Source organism: Onychostruthus taczanowskii, unplaced genomic scaffold (genome assembly GCF_017590055.1).
Source record: "Onychostruthus taczanowskii isolate IOZ18803 unplaced genomic scaffold, ASM1759005v1 scaffold174, whole genome shotgun sequence".
Lineage (NCBI taxonomy): Eukaryota > Metazoa > Chordata > Aves > Passeriformes > Passeridae > Onychostruthus > Onychostruthus taczanowskii.
In genome coordinates this window covers 439169-453004 of record NW_024498951.1, presented here as the reverse complement: position 1 = coordinate 453004, position 13836 = coordinate 439169, and the positions used below count along the sequence as shown (strand labels likewise).

Sequence of the window (13836 nt, the reverse complement as noted above, 5' to 3'; positions counted from 1 at the left end):
TAACCAAAACTGACACTATGCCATAACATTTCCTGGATTGTTTACAGTCACTTCTCTGGGGTCTATTGTCATGCATCTCTTTCCAAGAGACTGGAAGGCAATGCAAGTTTGGATATTGCACATGTTTAAATTTTTCGCTTTTTCATTCAAGATATTGTTAACAATGAGCTACTTCTGAGGAGGCTACATGTATTTTATAGGTGTCTGACAATGAAGATGTCTGCTAAAAAAGGGAAGCTTGGTCATTTGTCCAGCTTGGGGAGAAAAAAAAACAAAACTGGGAAAGCTCCGTAGTCATGTTCTTGTGTTTCCTACCCATTGGCAAGAGTTTACTATCAACCACTTTAAAATAAATAAATTTTGCAAGATTATTTCTCCCTTCTTTGTTCAAGGTTTAGTGAAGAGAAGTAAAAATACAAATGACCTCCAGGGTGTTGATGCCATCTAGCGTTGAAAGAATCACTAGTTCATGCTCCTGATTGCAGCTGGCCAGGTTTTTTTTTCCTAAAGCAGTCTTGGCAAAGGGATTGGAGGAAGGAGGCATGATATGCTTTGTAATCTTATTTGCCAAGTTCTTTTTGATGATGAGAATTGCAATACAGTGTTGTGTTTCATCACAGGTGCTTGCAGGTTCTTGTGTCTCCTTAGAAATACTCCTCTATTAATTCCCTATCAATATGACTAATGTCATGGGTATCCCTCCACCCTTAATGAATTCCAGACTTTTGGATCTGCTTGATCAAATTCTGGAGTTGAGCACAGATAAATCTAAACAACACTGTTACAGTTGCTTTTCCTGGTAAAAACCTGTCTTACTTAAAAGAAATTCCCTTTTGCTAGATATACCAAATTTTATTCTGATTTTTGTGAGACATTTCAGGATTGTGCTGTAGTTGGATTTTTCTACTGTAGCTGGATGTGTCTCAAGCAGGAGGCCCAGCTGTTTTTGCTTCCCAGAGAGCTGCAACTTTCTCTGCTTTTCATGCTTACATGTTTCAGTTTCTCTACTTGTTCCCTGAGTAATACACATTTTAATGCTTTTAGGTTCCCTTTACAAATAATGTTTTTAAAATTTGTTATCTTTTTGCTATTTGTCAGTTACTTTCATGTGGTGAGCAACCAAAACTTAAGGTTTGGAGTTTTTTCCCTCATGGAGTTGTTCCACCTTGCAGAGCCAGCAGTATCTGCCTGAACTATAAAAATTTGTTAGAAGTGTTTGTGACCTGTGCATCCTATTGAAACGAAGTGCAATTGTTAATAGCTTGGGCTTTTAAGCATTTCAGCATTGAGGGCTTAAATTTCCTGGAATTTAAATACAGAATGCTTAGAATCTTTAATTTTTTTTTCATGCATAAAAACCAGTTTTCAGTTACTTGCTGTGTGTTTTGAGAAGAAAGAGGAGAGAAAAGGAATGTGAAGTATTTTGAATGTGAATCACTTGTGTGTCATTAAACCATTGCTAAGAGTTCAGTAGAACTTCCCCTCTGTGTAGCTGGCTTGGGTTGGTTTTTGTGTTCTCTTGGTATAAAGACCTGTCTGATTACTACACTGACAAGTTATAAAGAGTTACAAGTTTTCTCACTGGCCCTGAAGGGAGCGTTTTTCTTGTGTTTGCCTGTTATCTGTTGTAAGAAACAGTACTGAAAGTGTGCAAAATGCATTCATCAGATACTCCTTTTTGCCCCTTTGTTAATGTCTCCATCTTTGAAGTGAAAATAATATTCCTAAAAACAACAGCTTAAGAATGAAACAAAGCTTTTGTGAACCTGTTTAAACACATCATGGTTTTTGCTTTGATGAAAATTGTCTTCAGGATTTGCAGTGAGACCTATTAATAGAACAGTTCAAAACTTCCTTTACAACCTTTAAGCAACCATCAACCCTCCCTGATTTTACACAGCTCAGCTGATTCCTATGGTCACCCTGAGTCTTTCCAGCTGTTTTGAACACAGACAAGACCAAGTCCAATTTAATTTGGTTTGGAATGCAGTAAGCAAAACCATGTGTCATCTCCGTAACCTATAAAGAGTTCACGGCAGAATATCCTTCTTCTTCTCCCTTTCTTATTTTAAGATAGAGTATAAAAGATATAGAAAGCTACAGATACCTCTTCAATTCTCTCTCTTCTGCTATGGTCTAGTTTTCATAGAAGCAAGGAAATGCAACTGCAAAGCAACCATGAAAGATGAAGTTGTAAGGAAAAGAAGAAGAAGAAGGAAATAAAAAGGCAAATCTATAGAGTAAGATATAGTGGATCTGCATGAAAATTACCATGTTTGAGTTTCAGTGAAGAGCATGAGCAAGAAAAAGAACTGATAAACTGCCTGCTGTTTACTTCAGTCATTAATGAAAGTCGAGTAGCAAAGCTTCATCAGGTTGTAATGTTTTGGTGCACTCATACTCTGTGTATTTTGTGTTCCCACTAATTTTCCATATGACTTTATTTGCAGGTTTTCTGAATGTGTACTTTGTGTATGTCAGTTATAAGTCATGTTCTACTGCTGTCTTGCAGAAAAGCGTTGTCCCATCCTCCAGAAACCAGCAGGTGTGACAGTTCTCCCTCCCAGATGTGGGCTGGATCCTGCCATTTCTGGGACTGTGTGCCAGCTGAGCTGTCCCCAAGGATTCATCTTGTCTGGAGCTAGAGAAGAAATAAGGTGCATTTCATTTGGGAGATGGAGTGCAAACATCCAGGAGGCTCTGTGTAAAGGTAGAGCACAAAATCATGTCTGTGTATACATGAGTGCGGAATTGAAGGGAAGCACACAGCAAATAACTGAATGAGGACAGGCTTGGAGTGGGGAAAGCACAACTTGCACAGTGTGTAAGAAGTATTGCCTGTACCTTTACAGTTTGCCTGTCAGATTTACTTGTAGTTTGTAATAAAAATGCGGAGTTCAGAGGTCCCCTGAGTGTGATCTTGTAGTGCTCATCCTCAAGCTCCTCTCCTGGGCTCCATCTCTCATTTGTTAGGAAGCTGCCTGAGGTAAATTTGAAATTTCAAAGTAGAGGTGAAAGCTCATAGCTTAAAGATATTCAAAGTGGAACCCACACTTCAAATAAAATAATAACGGTAATACTATCACTTCTGTTTTAGCACAAGTTTATGTAAACCCTGTCATCAGAGCAGAACTGTAAAAGCTGTGTAAGGCCTGGCTGATAGACAGACTATAGAGAAATGTTCGTTTTAGTTGTCCTTGAGTGTCTACAGCTGTTGACATGCCCCAGGCAACAATGCACAAGAGTTAAGGCCAAAATTCACTAACACCAAGTGTACTGGCTGACACAGAGTGTAAAGCTGGGCAGGAGAAGGTGACATGCATTTCAGTACGGTTCTGCCATATTTACCCACCTCTTCTAGAAGTGCTAGGTTATTTATTCCCTTACAGATAGGCATAACTGAACTGGAAGGGGTCTTGCTTTGGATTATAGTAGGATAAAAACAGGAGTTTCTCTGGGACTATGCTCTTCACCTCTTCATGAACTATTGTGCTCCAGGAATTACTTCTTTCCCCCCAAACTGGGGCCCTTGCCAGCCACAGGGTGCTGGAACGGTAGAGAAAACACTTACACCAGTCATCATGCCAGGTCGCTACAGAAACTGAGGCTTTTTTTTCCTCTGTACAGGCCAGGAAGACTTTGTCTCTCTCTTTAAACATACTGTTTCCCATTTTGTGATGTACCACATTGTTTTTCTGAATCTCTTGTGTAAACCTGGGCCAAACCACAGATTTTAATAATTGATGGGATCCCAGCACAAGCTGAAGTGTTTAGCATGGCTTGGGTTCAAGCTTTTAGATATTACCAGTGCATAAACCCCTAATGTAGGAGGCACTGAGAAAATCTGAAGCTTATTCTTTTTGAATAAAAATGAACCATTGTATTTCAATTGCTTTCATTCTTGTTAGTGTCTTTCTCTGTTTTGGTGCCAATATATTTGGCCAGTTCAAAAGAGCCATTTTCTTTCTGACTTATTTATTATTACCCTTTTTAGAGAATTTCACTTTCAAGTGGAATTTGCCCCTGCCTGAACGCTGTGGTCAAGGGAGTGTGAACCATAAGTGGTAGTTATTTATAAGAGTGCATTTCTAATAAAATTTTCATTTGAGTGAGTTCAAAGGAAGGCAAAATCACATGTATTTATTGCTTTGCATTCTTAATTATGTAATTTAATTGCCAAAGTTATGTTTTTACTGGAATTATTTCATAATAAAAATATAAGTGATATCAGTTCTGAGTTGTTTTAAAGCCTCTTGGGCATAGATGAGTTCAGAGCCAAATGTATCCTTGTCTTTTGATTCTAGAGACTATTTATCAAGCACTACAGCAATAAAATAACCTGACCACAAATGTTTTGGGGGGCCCTGTGCCAGGGAATTGAAGAAGAGCTTCAAGCTTGCCAGAGAAACTTGAGGTGTAGATGGTGGTGGTGTTGTTACCCATACTGTACCACCAGTCCTCTGGAACCGTCTGGCATTGTCACATATCACAAGAAGACTCTATTTGTCCTACATAATACCTTGTAAAAGGAGTTTTTTAAGGAACATTTCCAACAACTGCTGCCTGAATTCTTGACACTGTTACTTTCAAGTCAGTTCCACAGCATACTCCAGAGAATTTGAGTCACTATTGTCTTGTTTACAGTATCTATGTCATGTCACAACTACTTTCAGGTTTTTCTAGTTATTGACTATCAGAAAGAAGTGCTTTCATCTGTATGTGTCACGTGTCTGGACAGGGAAAGGATGGAGAAGGAAGGGATGGGTAATAAAAGAAACAAATTTATTCTTACTTACTACTTGGGGTTTGGTTCTGTGTAGAAACCAGAATATCGTTGTGCTCAGTGATAAACAAAAATACAGCAAAAATCATTCCTTTCCACAGAAGAATTTACTATTCATGTGTGAATCTCTAGGAAAGAATTTTAAAGGGGTAGAGACAGAAATTTTACAAAAATGCTTACATTTCTATTCCAGGGAGTACACAAAAGAGTGATTATAAGGTTTTACTTCTGTAATACCACATATAAAACCAGATTGTCTTTTTCTGGTTTAGATATTGAAGCGCCTCAGATTCACTGCCCAGACAATATTGAGACTGTGACTCTGGAACATCATAACTCTGCTAATATCAGCTGGCAGGTACCAACAGCTAAGGATAACTCTGGTGAAGAGGCAAGTGAAAATCTCTATCTATTTAACTGGAGGCAATTTGCCTCATTTCAATTAATTTTATGATCCACTAGAATTCCTTTCTTCTGATAAGCAGAAGTAGAAGAAAAATCTCCTACAAAGTTTGTATCTTGAGAATTCAGCATTTTCTCTCTTGATTAGATTAGAGTTATACAGTCACAGAGCACTGCATGGAGTGTCAGTGCATAAAACCTCATATGGTTAATTTATGTGGTCAAAAGAAAGAATGTGCTTTTGTTTATAATATGAAGACAGCTGCTTTAAAAATGAGCACTTAGAATGTGAAGAAGTTTAATAAACTCATCTCAGAAGGAAGTAAACCAGTTCATTAATCTAAAGGGCTAACAAGTGCACATTGTGATAAGTAATATCTATAAGTTCAGCTTCCTCAGTGAGAAAGAGAAATCTGATTTTCCTGTGTAAGGTTCAGAAATGTGACTGTTGGCTACTATGCCGGTCAAGGTGTCTGGAAATTTAGTTACCAGGAAAACTTGCTCCAGAGATGTTTCATAAAGAGCAACATTCCCTACAGGCTTAGGCATGATCAAGTTACAGCAACTGAATGCTTTATCAGGAATCAGCATAAGAACAGTGAGTCTGTGTGTGCTTTTAATGCAGGAGGTTTTTGCTCTAGGAAACAGCTATCCCAGTAAAAGAGATTTAAGTTCAGACATTATTTTCTGTGGCATAGCTATGGTCAGGTAGTACAGCTCTGCTGACACAGGGTCATTCCCTGAATTGTAGAAGCCAAGTGCCATACAGAAGCATCTGTGGGCTATTGGCTCATACACATACATGATTAAAACTGGACATGTAAGTACTTACAGGCCATAACTGTCTGCTCCACTCCTCTCCCAGGTCTGCTGCCCTTGCAGCTGGAGAACTGCCAGCAGACAAAGCAGGTTCTGAGCTGACAGTGTGCCTTCAGTCCCATTTGACAAACAAGGGTCACTATGGAATTTTCTTAATGCGCAGTGCTGTAATCTGCACCAGGTCAGGGTCAAGATCCTGACTGGGGAAATCCATGTTGCCATAAGGAAGGCAGACATAAGAAGGGACATAGAGCACTCTGTTGTAAAGTGTGTCCCCATTACTTTAAGAGGCTATTTGCATTCAGAATGAACAGGCTTGACATTGAAGGATACTATTCTGTCCACTTTTTGAAACATGAATATTATGATTAGTAGCCAGCTTTGGCTTTTAAATAATGAGTGTTTTCCTGTAACAGGTCTCAGTTCATGTTACTCCAGCTTTCATACCACCATTTCTTCTCCCAATTGGTGAAGTTGACATTACTTACACAGCAACTGATAAGTCAGGCAATGAAGCAAGATGCACATTCAATGTCAAGGTTATCGGTAAGTGCTGGTAAAAATAACTGGGAAGGCTATTTTTAATGGCTGAATCCTTTTTATTTGTGCAGAAAGAGACTGTGAGTCACTGTGGCCTTTATGTGTGCAGTTATAAGCCAAGAAATATTGTCATCTCCATAAAGGCTTTGCATCTCCCTAAAGGTTTTGCTTATGTGCAGTCACTGCTTGTAATGTTCAGTTTGGGGTGCGTTTTATTTTGCTGTTCTTTCTAACTGTTAAAATTTCTCCTCACACTGATTTATTAAATGCATTATTGCATTGTCAGTTATTGCCTTCATCATGAATCTCTATTTAATTCTTGAAAGACTCCAACAAAGTTTCCAAAGTTCACACATGTTGCATTGATGCAAATCATTATTCAGGTATTTCTGTCAGACAGTTGTGTTATTCAGGTATCCTGCAGGTTCTCCAAGCCTCGCTCTGGAGAAGGCAAACACTGCAGAAACCATGAGTTAGAAGAATACTTACTCTTATCCATTCACTCAGCATCTTGCAGTTGCAGCAGCTCCCAAGTGTGCACCTTTGTATTATCTTCTGATATGAAATTAAAGCTACTGTTCTGGTTATAGATGCTATTTGAGTGTGGCAGTAGTTCTGCAAGCTAATGTCACGCCATCCTTTCAAATTCTGCAGATGCAGAACCTCCTGTAGTTGACAGATGCAGATCTCCACCACCCATGCAAGCAGCAGAGAATGACTCCCCAGTGACATGGGAAGAACCAGAATTTTCGGACAATTCAGGTGAGATAGTGCTCTCCAAAACATACATGAGACAGTGGAAGGCTAGAGAGCTCCTGTTCACCCTTCATCCCTTGGAGTTTGAGATTTGCTGAGGTTCCTTTTACTTAGTTATTTTTAAATAATTTGGAAGATTTGCTGCCATTTCCTTTTCCATTTGTCAAGGTTGGGTATGAGCAACACTTTTCCTTACCAATGCTTTAGGTTATCTTTTAACTCTCCTAGGTGGTCCACTGACTGTCACTAGGAGTCATGCACCTGGAGATCTCTTCCCCAAAGGAGAGACAACAGTCCAGTACACAGCTGTGGATCCTTCTGGCAACAAAAGGACATGTGAGATCCACATTGTCATCAAAGGTGCGTTGTCTTCAAATTCTGGCCAAGAGCTGGCATTGTTTTAACTGAATACCATAAAGAATGCAAGATTGCTCCACCTCCTCATTTAGTTATTCCCATTTTATATTGAGGTAACTTGAAGGCTGTCAAAATATATACTAGTACCAACAAATAAATTGTCCACAATTAAATCAGCGCAGCAGTGAATTTGGCACTATAAATACAAATTACATATAAAAGCATTAAAATTATGATTCATTAAACAGTAAAACATACAGATTTTGCAATCTCATGTAAAATGTATTAATAGGTATTACTTGAACCTTACTTCAAATCTGTTGTTGAAAGGAATTTTCTGCCAGTTTTTCTCTAATTACATGCAAATACTGCAGCAGATAATAAAACACTCTTTAGATTTTGGAATGTGCCTGTACCTATAGATACACTACTGTATTTTGCTTATTACATAGACATCCCTTCCCCACAGTTCACTTTCTCATTAAAAATAAAAAGAATAATTTGGCAGATATATTAAGAATGAAAAATCTACTTCATATCTGCTCTCTACTTTGTATGTCTCAGTTGGACATCTGTATAAAAATACCTGTTAGTGAACAGAGAATTTAAAATCCTGCAGACTGGAATTTTGGTTATAGCTTTCAGGAAAGGTAAGTTGCAAATGAATGTGCTAGTCTCTGATTTGCTCTAAATCTCACCAAGAAGCAGCCAGTGCTTGGAACTGGCATTGTATCAAGGTCTATTCCATCTCAGATTTTTTGTGTTTCAGTGTTTGTGATATAGTATTTACAGAAGTTCACAACTTCCTTCACAGCTGGCCTGAAAAATGAATCATAACTGTGGTCATGAGGTTATCCTAAGGTGATTCTAATTAATTCATATGTTGATGTGAGGGTCCAGAATGGATAATGTTTAGTTTCAGAATTCAAGATGTAATATAGTTTACTGGAATTCATTATATGAAATTTGTGTGAAAATTTGGATTGATGTTTTAAATTATTTTAGTAAATAGTTTTTCATATGTATAACATTTTTTTAAAGTCTTCATGTTTCTGGTTTTCTTATTGCAATCGCAGAATTTGAGAATTATTTAGCAGTAGCCTAATCCTGACTTTATGGATATAGCAAATAATGCTTCCACAAACTTCAACAGAGGCAAGATCAAGTCAATACTAGGTAGTTTTGGAAATCCTATCAGTGCTGTTTTCATACAGGATCACTTATTTCACCGCATTAATCAATATATAAATCTTTGTATTTTTCATAGGTTCTCCCTGTGATGTTTCCTTTGAGCCTGTGAATGGTGATTTTGTATGCACATCAGATGAAGCAGGAGTTAATTGCACATTGCACTGTGCAGAGGGTTACAGCTTCTCAGAAGGATCAAGTGAAAACTACTATTGTGCATATGATGATGGTCTCTGGAAGCCACCTTATTCTCCAGAGTGGCCTAGCTGCTCTTGTAAGTCTTACTCTTACTAGAATGGATCTTCAACTCATGAAACACTAAATTTAATGAGAAAGCAAATGAAAATGTTTTAGAAAATCTGATTTCTATTTATTTATATAACAAATATACTCTGTCCTCTGCAAAGGAGGCTTGTTACAAAGGTGATGAAATAATGCTTGGAAGTCTGTAAATATGTTTTTTCAGAAGCTGTCTAAATCACAAAAATAATAGGGAATAATTTCAATTCCAGGAGTCACAAAATAGCAACGATGGCAAAGCAAGCAGGTTAATTGAAACAGTTTGATAACAAACACTATCAGTGTCTTTTAAATAGGAATACAGCAGTCTTTGCAAGTTACTGATTGAAATGCACGATGTGTGCTGTGCTTACATATCTAATTACCACCAGATTAGAAGAGCTTATGTGTTCTCTTTGAGAGGGACACATGCAAAATTTCAGTGGTGGAATTTTGCACATTTAGTGACATTTTTATAATAAATGTATTAGAACTACATTTGAAGCCAGTCTTGGTACCATGTTGCATCCACTTCCATCAGAGTCAATGTCTTGGTTTCAGCAATAAAAGATCAGTGTTTCAGCTGTGAACAAACTAGAGTTATGTTTCAGAGCTGCCAGTTCAAAATCTGTAACTTGGACACTTCAGAACTTGGCTTAATTTCTGGATTAAGAATTTTCGTATTTAATCTAGCAGCATTAGTAATAAGACTTTAATATTTATTGCATTCCTCTCAGAAGTTAGCATGCAGAAGTTAGTTTAGTTGACAGTTCATAGGTTTCTTCTGTTAAGAAAAAGCTGAAGTAGAAAAGTTACCTGGGTTTTAATTTCTTTTAACTTTTCCAGTAAATTTCACGCCTGCCAAAGGATCATATCGTTGACTGAGATGTAAGTGATCCATTTGGATTGCTGATTCAAAGACTGTACTTACCTTCTTGTATTTCAGTTTTAGCCTAAATTATCTTGATTTTCGTTCTGAAACTCTTGCACTGATCAGTAAAAAATTTCTTTCTCCAACATTTTTCAGTAAATCGTTTTGCAAATCATGGATTCAAATCCTTTGAAATGCTCTACAAAGCAACACGATGTGATGACAACAATCTTCTAAACAGCTTTACTGATGCATTTCAGAGTGCACTTGGTAAAATGGTGGGTTAGTAAATACTCCTTCCCTTTGCATACTTCTTGAAAAATATTGTTACTTTTTCCAAATAACTAATTTTCTACAAGGAAATTGACAGCAGAAGCCTGCAAGTTAAAGCTGAGCTTTTTCAGAGGGTGACAAGTTATTTTTAAAAATAAATATGATTCACTGGCATTTTAATGTAATTCAGTTTGATCTCCAACGTGGTCTTGTATGGAACAGAATTTATGCAAGTATCCCAAGATTTTCAGTGGGCTTCCAAAGAGAACCTGTAGTTTTGAAACGCCCCCAATCAATTGTCCCCTCAGTGCTGTTTTTGAAAGTCAGATGTGATCATAAAATAAATGCATTTTATACAGAATATATATAATATATAACCAAATAGTATGAATTGACACACATATGTACAAATGGATATATTCCACGTTTGGTGTGTACCTCCAGGCACTTAAATCCAGGAGGAGTGATCTGCTCAGGTTTCATGAGTTTAGGAGTTCTCGCTCTTGTCATTAAGAACTGCACAATACTGAATTTGAAGAGGCCCTGTCTATCTTCTCTGCCATGGCTCTTGCTCTCCACTTCAATATCACAATCTGTTAATCCACAAATCTCTCCTCATCTGAGAAGTAGAACCAGCAGAATGCTGAGTTCTGATCCCAGGAGTGGATGTCCATGCCTAGTGCTACATCATTTTTCCAGTAGAGAAACCTGAGCATCTGCAGGTGTTTTTGCAGAACACAGCCCATACTCTAATAAAAGGTTGTCTACTAACTAAAAAACATTGTTAGCACATACAGATAACGGGCAAACTCCTGCAGCTTTGGAACGTATGTCAGTAGCACTTTTCAAATGGCTGAAAAGTTAGGTGACATGTCAGGCAATGTCTAGCACTTGGACATAAATCTCTGTTACTCTCTTGCCCTGATTCAGGTTTGTTCTTTCCAGTAGAGAAATCTTGAGTGGTTTTATTTCTGTTTCTTTCCCTGGTATCACCAGGTTCCAGTGCTTGAACTGTTCCTATTGGCAAGTAAAAGATGAGAAAAAAGTGGGTAGTGACCTTTCCAAGCATTTACATCAAAATGTAACAGTCTTGGAAAACATTTAGAAAGGTTGTTTTGAATATGCTTGTTCCTATTCCCAAGATTTTGAAGAAGTAAGGTCCAAAAGCTAGAAAAAAGTGACAGCATTGTTTTAAACCTGACAGAATTACAAGTAACATAACTGGAAAAAACACAGATGCTTTATAAATATGAGTTCTCCAGTCCTCTTTGGCAGGGAGAAAAATTTATTTCTGTATTCTTAGATTTGGCATGCAAGAGTGATTAATTGTAAGAGTGATGAATTGACATCTTCTCTTAAAAATAAAAGATCTTTTGTAATGAAGAGATTGTACTCATGCAAGTTGCTTTCTTATTTTCAAGTTGTCACTAAAACATGGTCTTCTAGCAGACCTCGCCAGGGTTATAAGAGACACGAAAGGGGAAATCATGTGTCACTAGCAGAACGGTACTTTGCATTGTAATTAGAAGTTTTTGTAAGTCAGGGGAGAGGGCTATGTGGTTTTATGTTTTTAAAGTTATTCTTCTTTATGTTGAAAGGTCCCATCATTCTGTAATGATGTTGATGATATTGACTGCAGATTGGAAGATCAGACACAGAAACACTGCTTGGAATATAATTATGATTACGAAAATGGATTTGCCATTGGTAATTATTGATTCCATAGGTTCTTAGCTATCCAGGTTTAAAGCAGCATGCTTCCTGCCACAATGTCTTTAGTGAGACTTTTTTTTTTAAATAACTGTGGTACTCATAAGATAATAAGCATTTACATAAAAGGTTTTATAAAAATATTGTGGAACTCTTTGATGTCGTGTATTGATGCTACTTCCTATATAGTGTGGAGTAGAATTTCCTGGGGTGCCTTATGGTGGGGAGGGAAAAAAAGCACACACACACAGAGTCCTAGAAACCTGCTTGGTTAGCCTAGAAAAAAAGGAACTTCTTAAAAACATACAGTTTAAGACCAAAATACTGAAAAGTTACAATAAATAGATTTGGAGGCTGTTAAGAAAATGAGAAGCATCTGTGATGCCGGTTCAGATCTCCACAGAATCCTCACTGTGTAAAGCTATATGCGCTTAAATTGACCTATTTGCTGTGAAAATGCTTCCTGTATGCCTGGGCAGATTTTGCACCATGACTGTGGCTATATCAGAGTGAAAGCCGTAACCAGCCTATTGGTTGTTCCCACTCTGGTTTATGCCAAAGTAAGTATGTTGTCATTTTCAGTCCGTTTTTGAACGGCTTAGTGTCCGTTTTGTACAGCTGTTATTCTTGGCCTTTCTGAGTCCCATAGGGGTGCTGAGTGCTGAAAGTGGTTAACTTAAATTACCTATCTCAGCAGGAGGCATTTTGGCAGATCCACATCAGAATCTGTCATAGGACTGTGTCTCTTTCACAGGTTTATAGTGGAGTTACTTGATAGAACTTCCTGCTTATGCTCACCTTTTATAATGCTTCACTCTGAGAGCATTTGCTTGTGTTCAGACATGGGGCAGGTCTGGACGGTCAGTCTGCAGTTGTCATCAGGGTAAGAGTGAATGCTGATGACAGCTGGAACTAATCTGTAAAGTCATGTGGAAAAAACACTTACAGACATGGAATGCACTGTCCTATTCTCCTCTGGTTCATGTCAACCTCTTACCAGAATAAACTTGTTGCTGTTTTTTCAGGAGTTTCTCATAATTTTACACTGTGGAAGCAGGAGAGAACTGTCTTCAGGACATAAGAGACAGCAGTTTAGAAAATTAGTTGTGAAACACACGATATTAAACTGTGGGGTTAACTTGTCCTAGTTACCACTGTAAACAAAACAATATTTCTGATTCTAACAGATAATTGGCAGATTTTTTTTCTATCTTCATGTCTTTTAAAAAATAATCTAGATCATTGAAATAGGCCGCATCTCTCTAGATTTCGTAGTCATGAAAAAGTAGGTTATGTACAGAAAATATTTTGATTGAAATCATGTGAGAGTGATGAAGGATATCAGACAAGGATAAATTTGACTCACTGTGTGTTATAAGAAATGCCTGTCTGTGGGTAATACACAGACAGGATGATGCCTTTTCTGAGAGGCCAGACCGTGTTAGAACTGTTCAGGAGTTGTTAGAAGAAGATGCAATGGAGACATGGCAGAGGCTATGCTGTCTGTAAGTAGGCAAGAAGTGGAAGAAAAGGCAATATGGAATTGTTGAAGAAGTTGCTGGCAGATGAGGGTGCAGGTGTGGGTTCATGCAAGACAGAGGAAGAGAAAGAATTGCAACATCTGACTTTTACAACTAGTTCTTTAAACCTTTGACTAATTTCACCAGACTCAGGACCTCTATGATATCAGTTAGGAGTAAGACTTTTCATTAGCAAAAATGCAGGTACAGTGGCCACTTGTACAGAGTCAAAGCCAGCACATGTCATCTGGAGCTGCAAACAAATTATATTGGAGTTGTATTTTAGAAATAAGTAAGGGTATTTATTTTCCACATGATGTTGCTTTTATTTTTTTGTT

At 37.7% G+C, this 13836-nt stretch overlaps 1 protein-coding gene across 1 annotated transcript in view; it reads left to right on the top strand.

Moving 5' to 3' along the window:
- The window catches only part of SVEP1 (sushi, von Willebrand factor type A, EGF and pentraxin domain containing 1), a 118410-nt gene that overhangs the window by 46410 nt on the left and 58164 nt on the right, over positions 1-13836 (top strand). The window contains exons 7-14 of the mRNA XM_041400177.1: positions 2513-2710; positions 5056-5174; positions 6421-6550; positions 7199-7306; positions 7529-7660; positions 8925-9119; positions 10152-10273; positions 11867-11975. Coding sequence (XP_041256111.1) covers positions 2513-2710; positions 5056-5174; positions 6421-6550; positions 7199-7306; positions 7529-7660; positions 8925-9119; positions 10152-10273; positions 11867-11975 — 1113 coding nt within the window. The remainder of the gene's footprint in view (positions 1-2512; positions 2711-5055; positions 5175-6420; positions 6551-7198; positions 7307-7528; positions 7661-8924; positions 9120-10151; positions 10274-11866; positions 11976-13836) is intronic.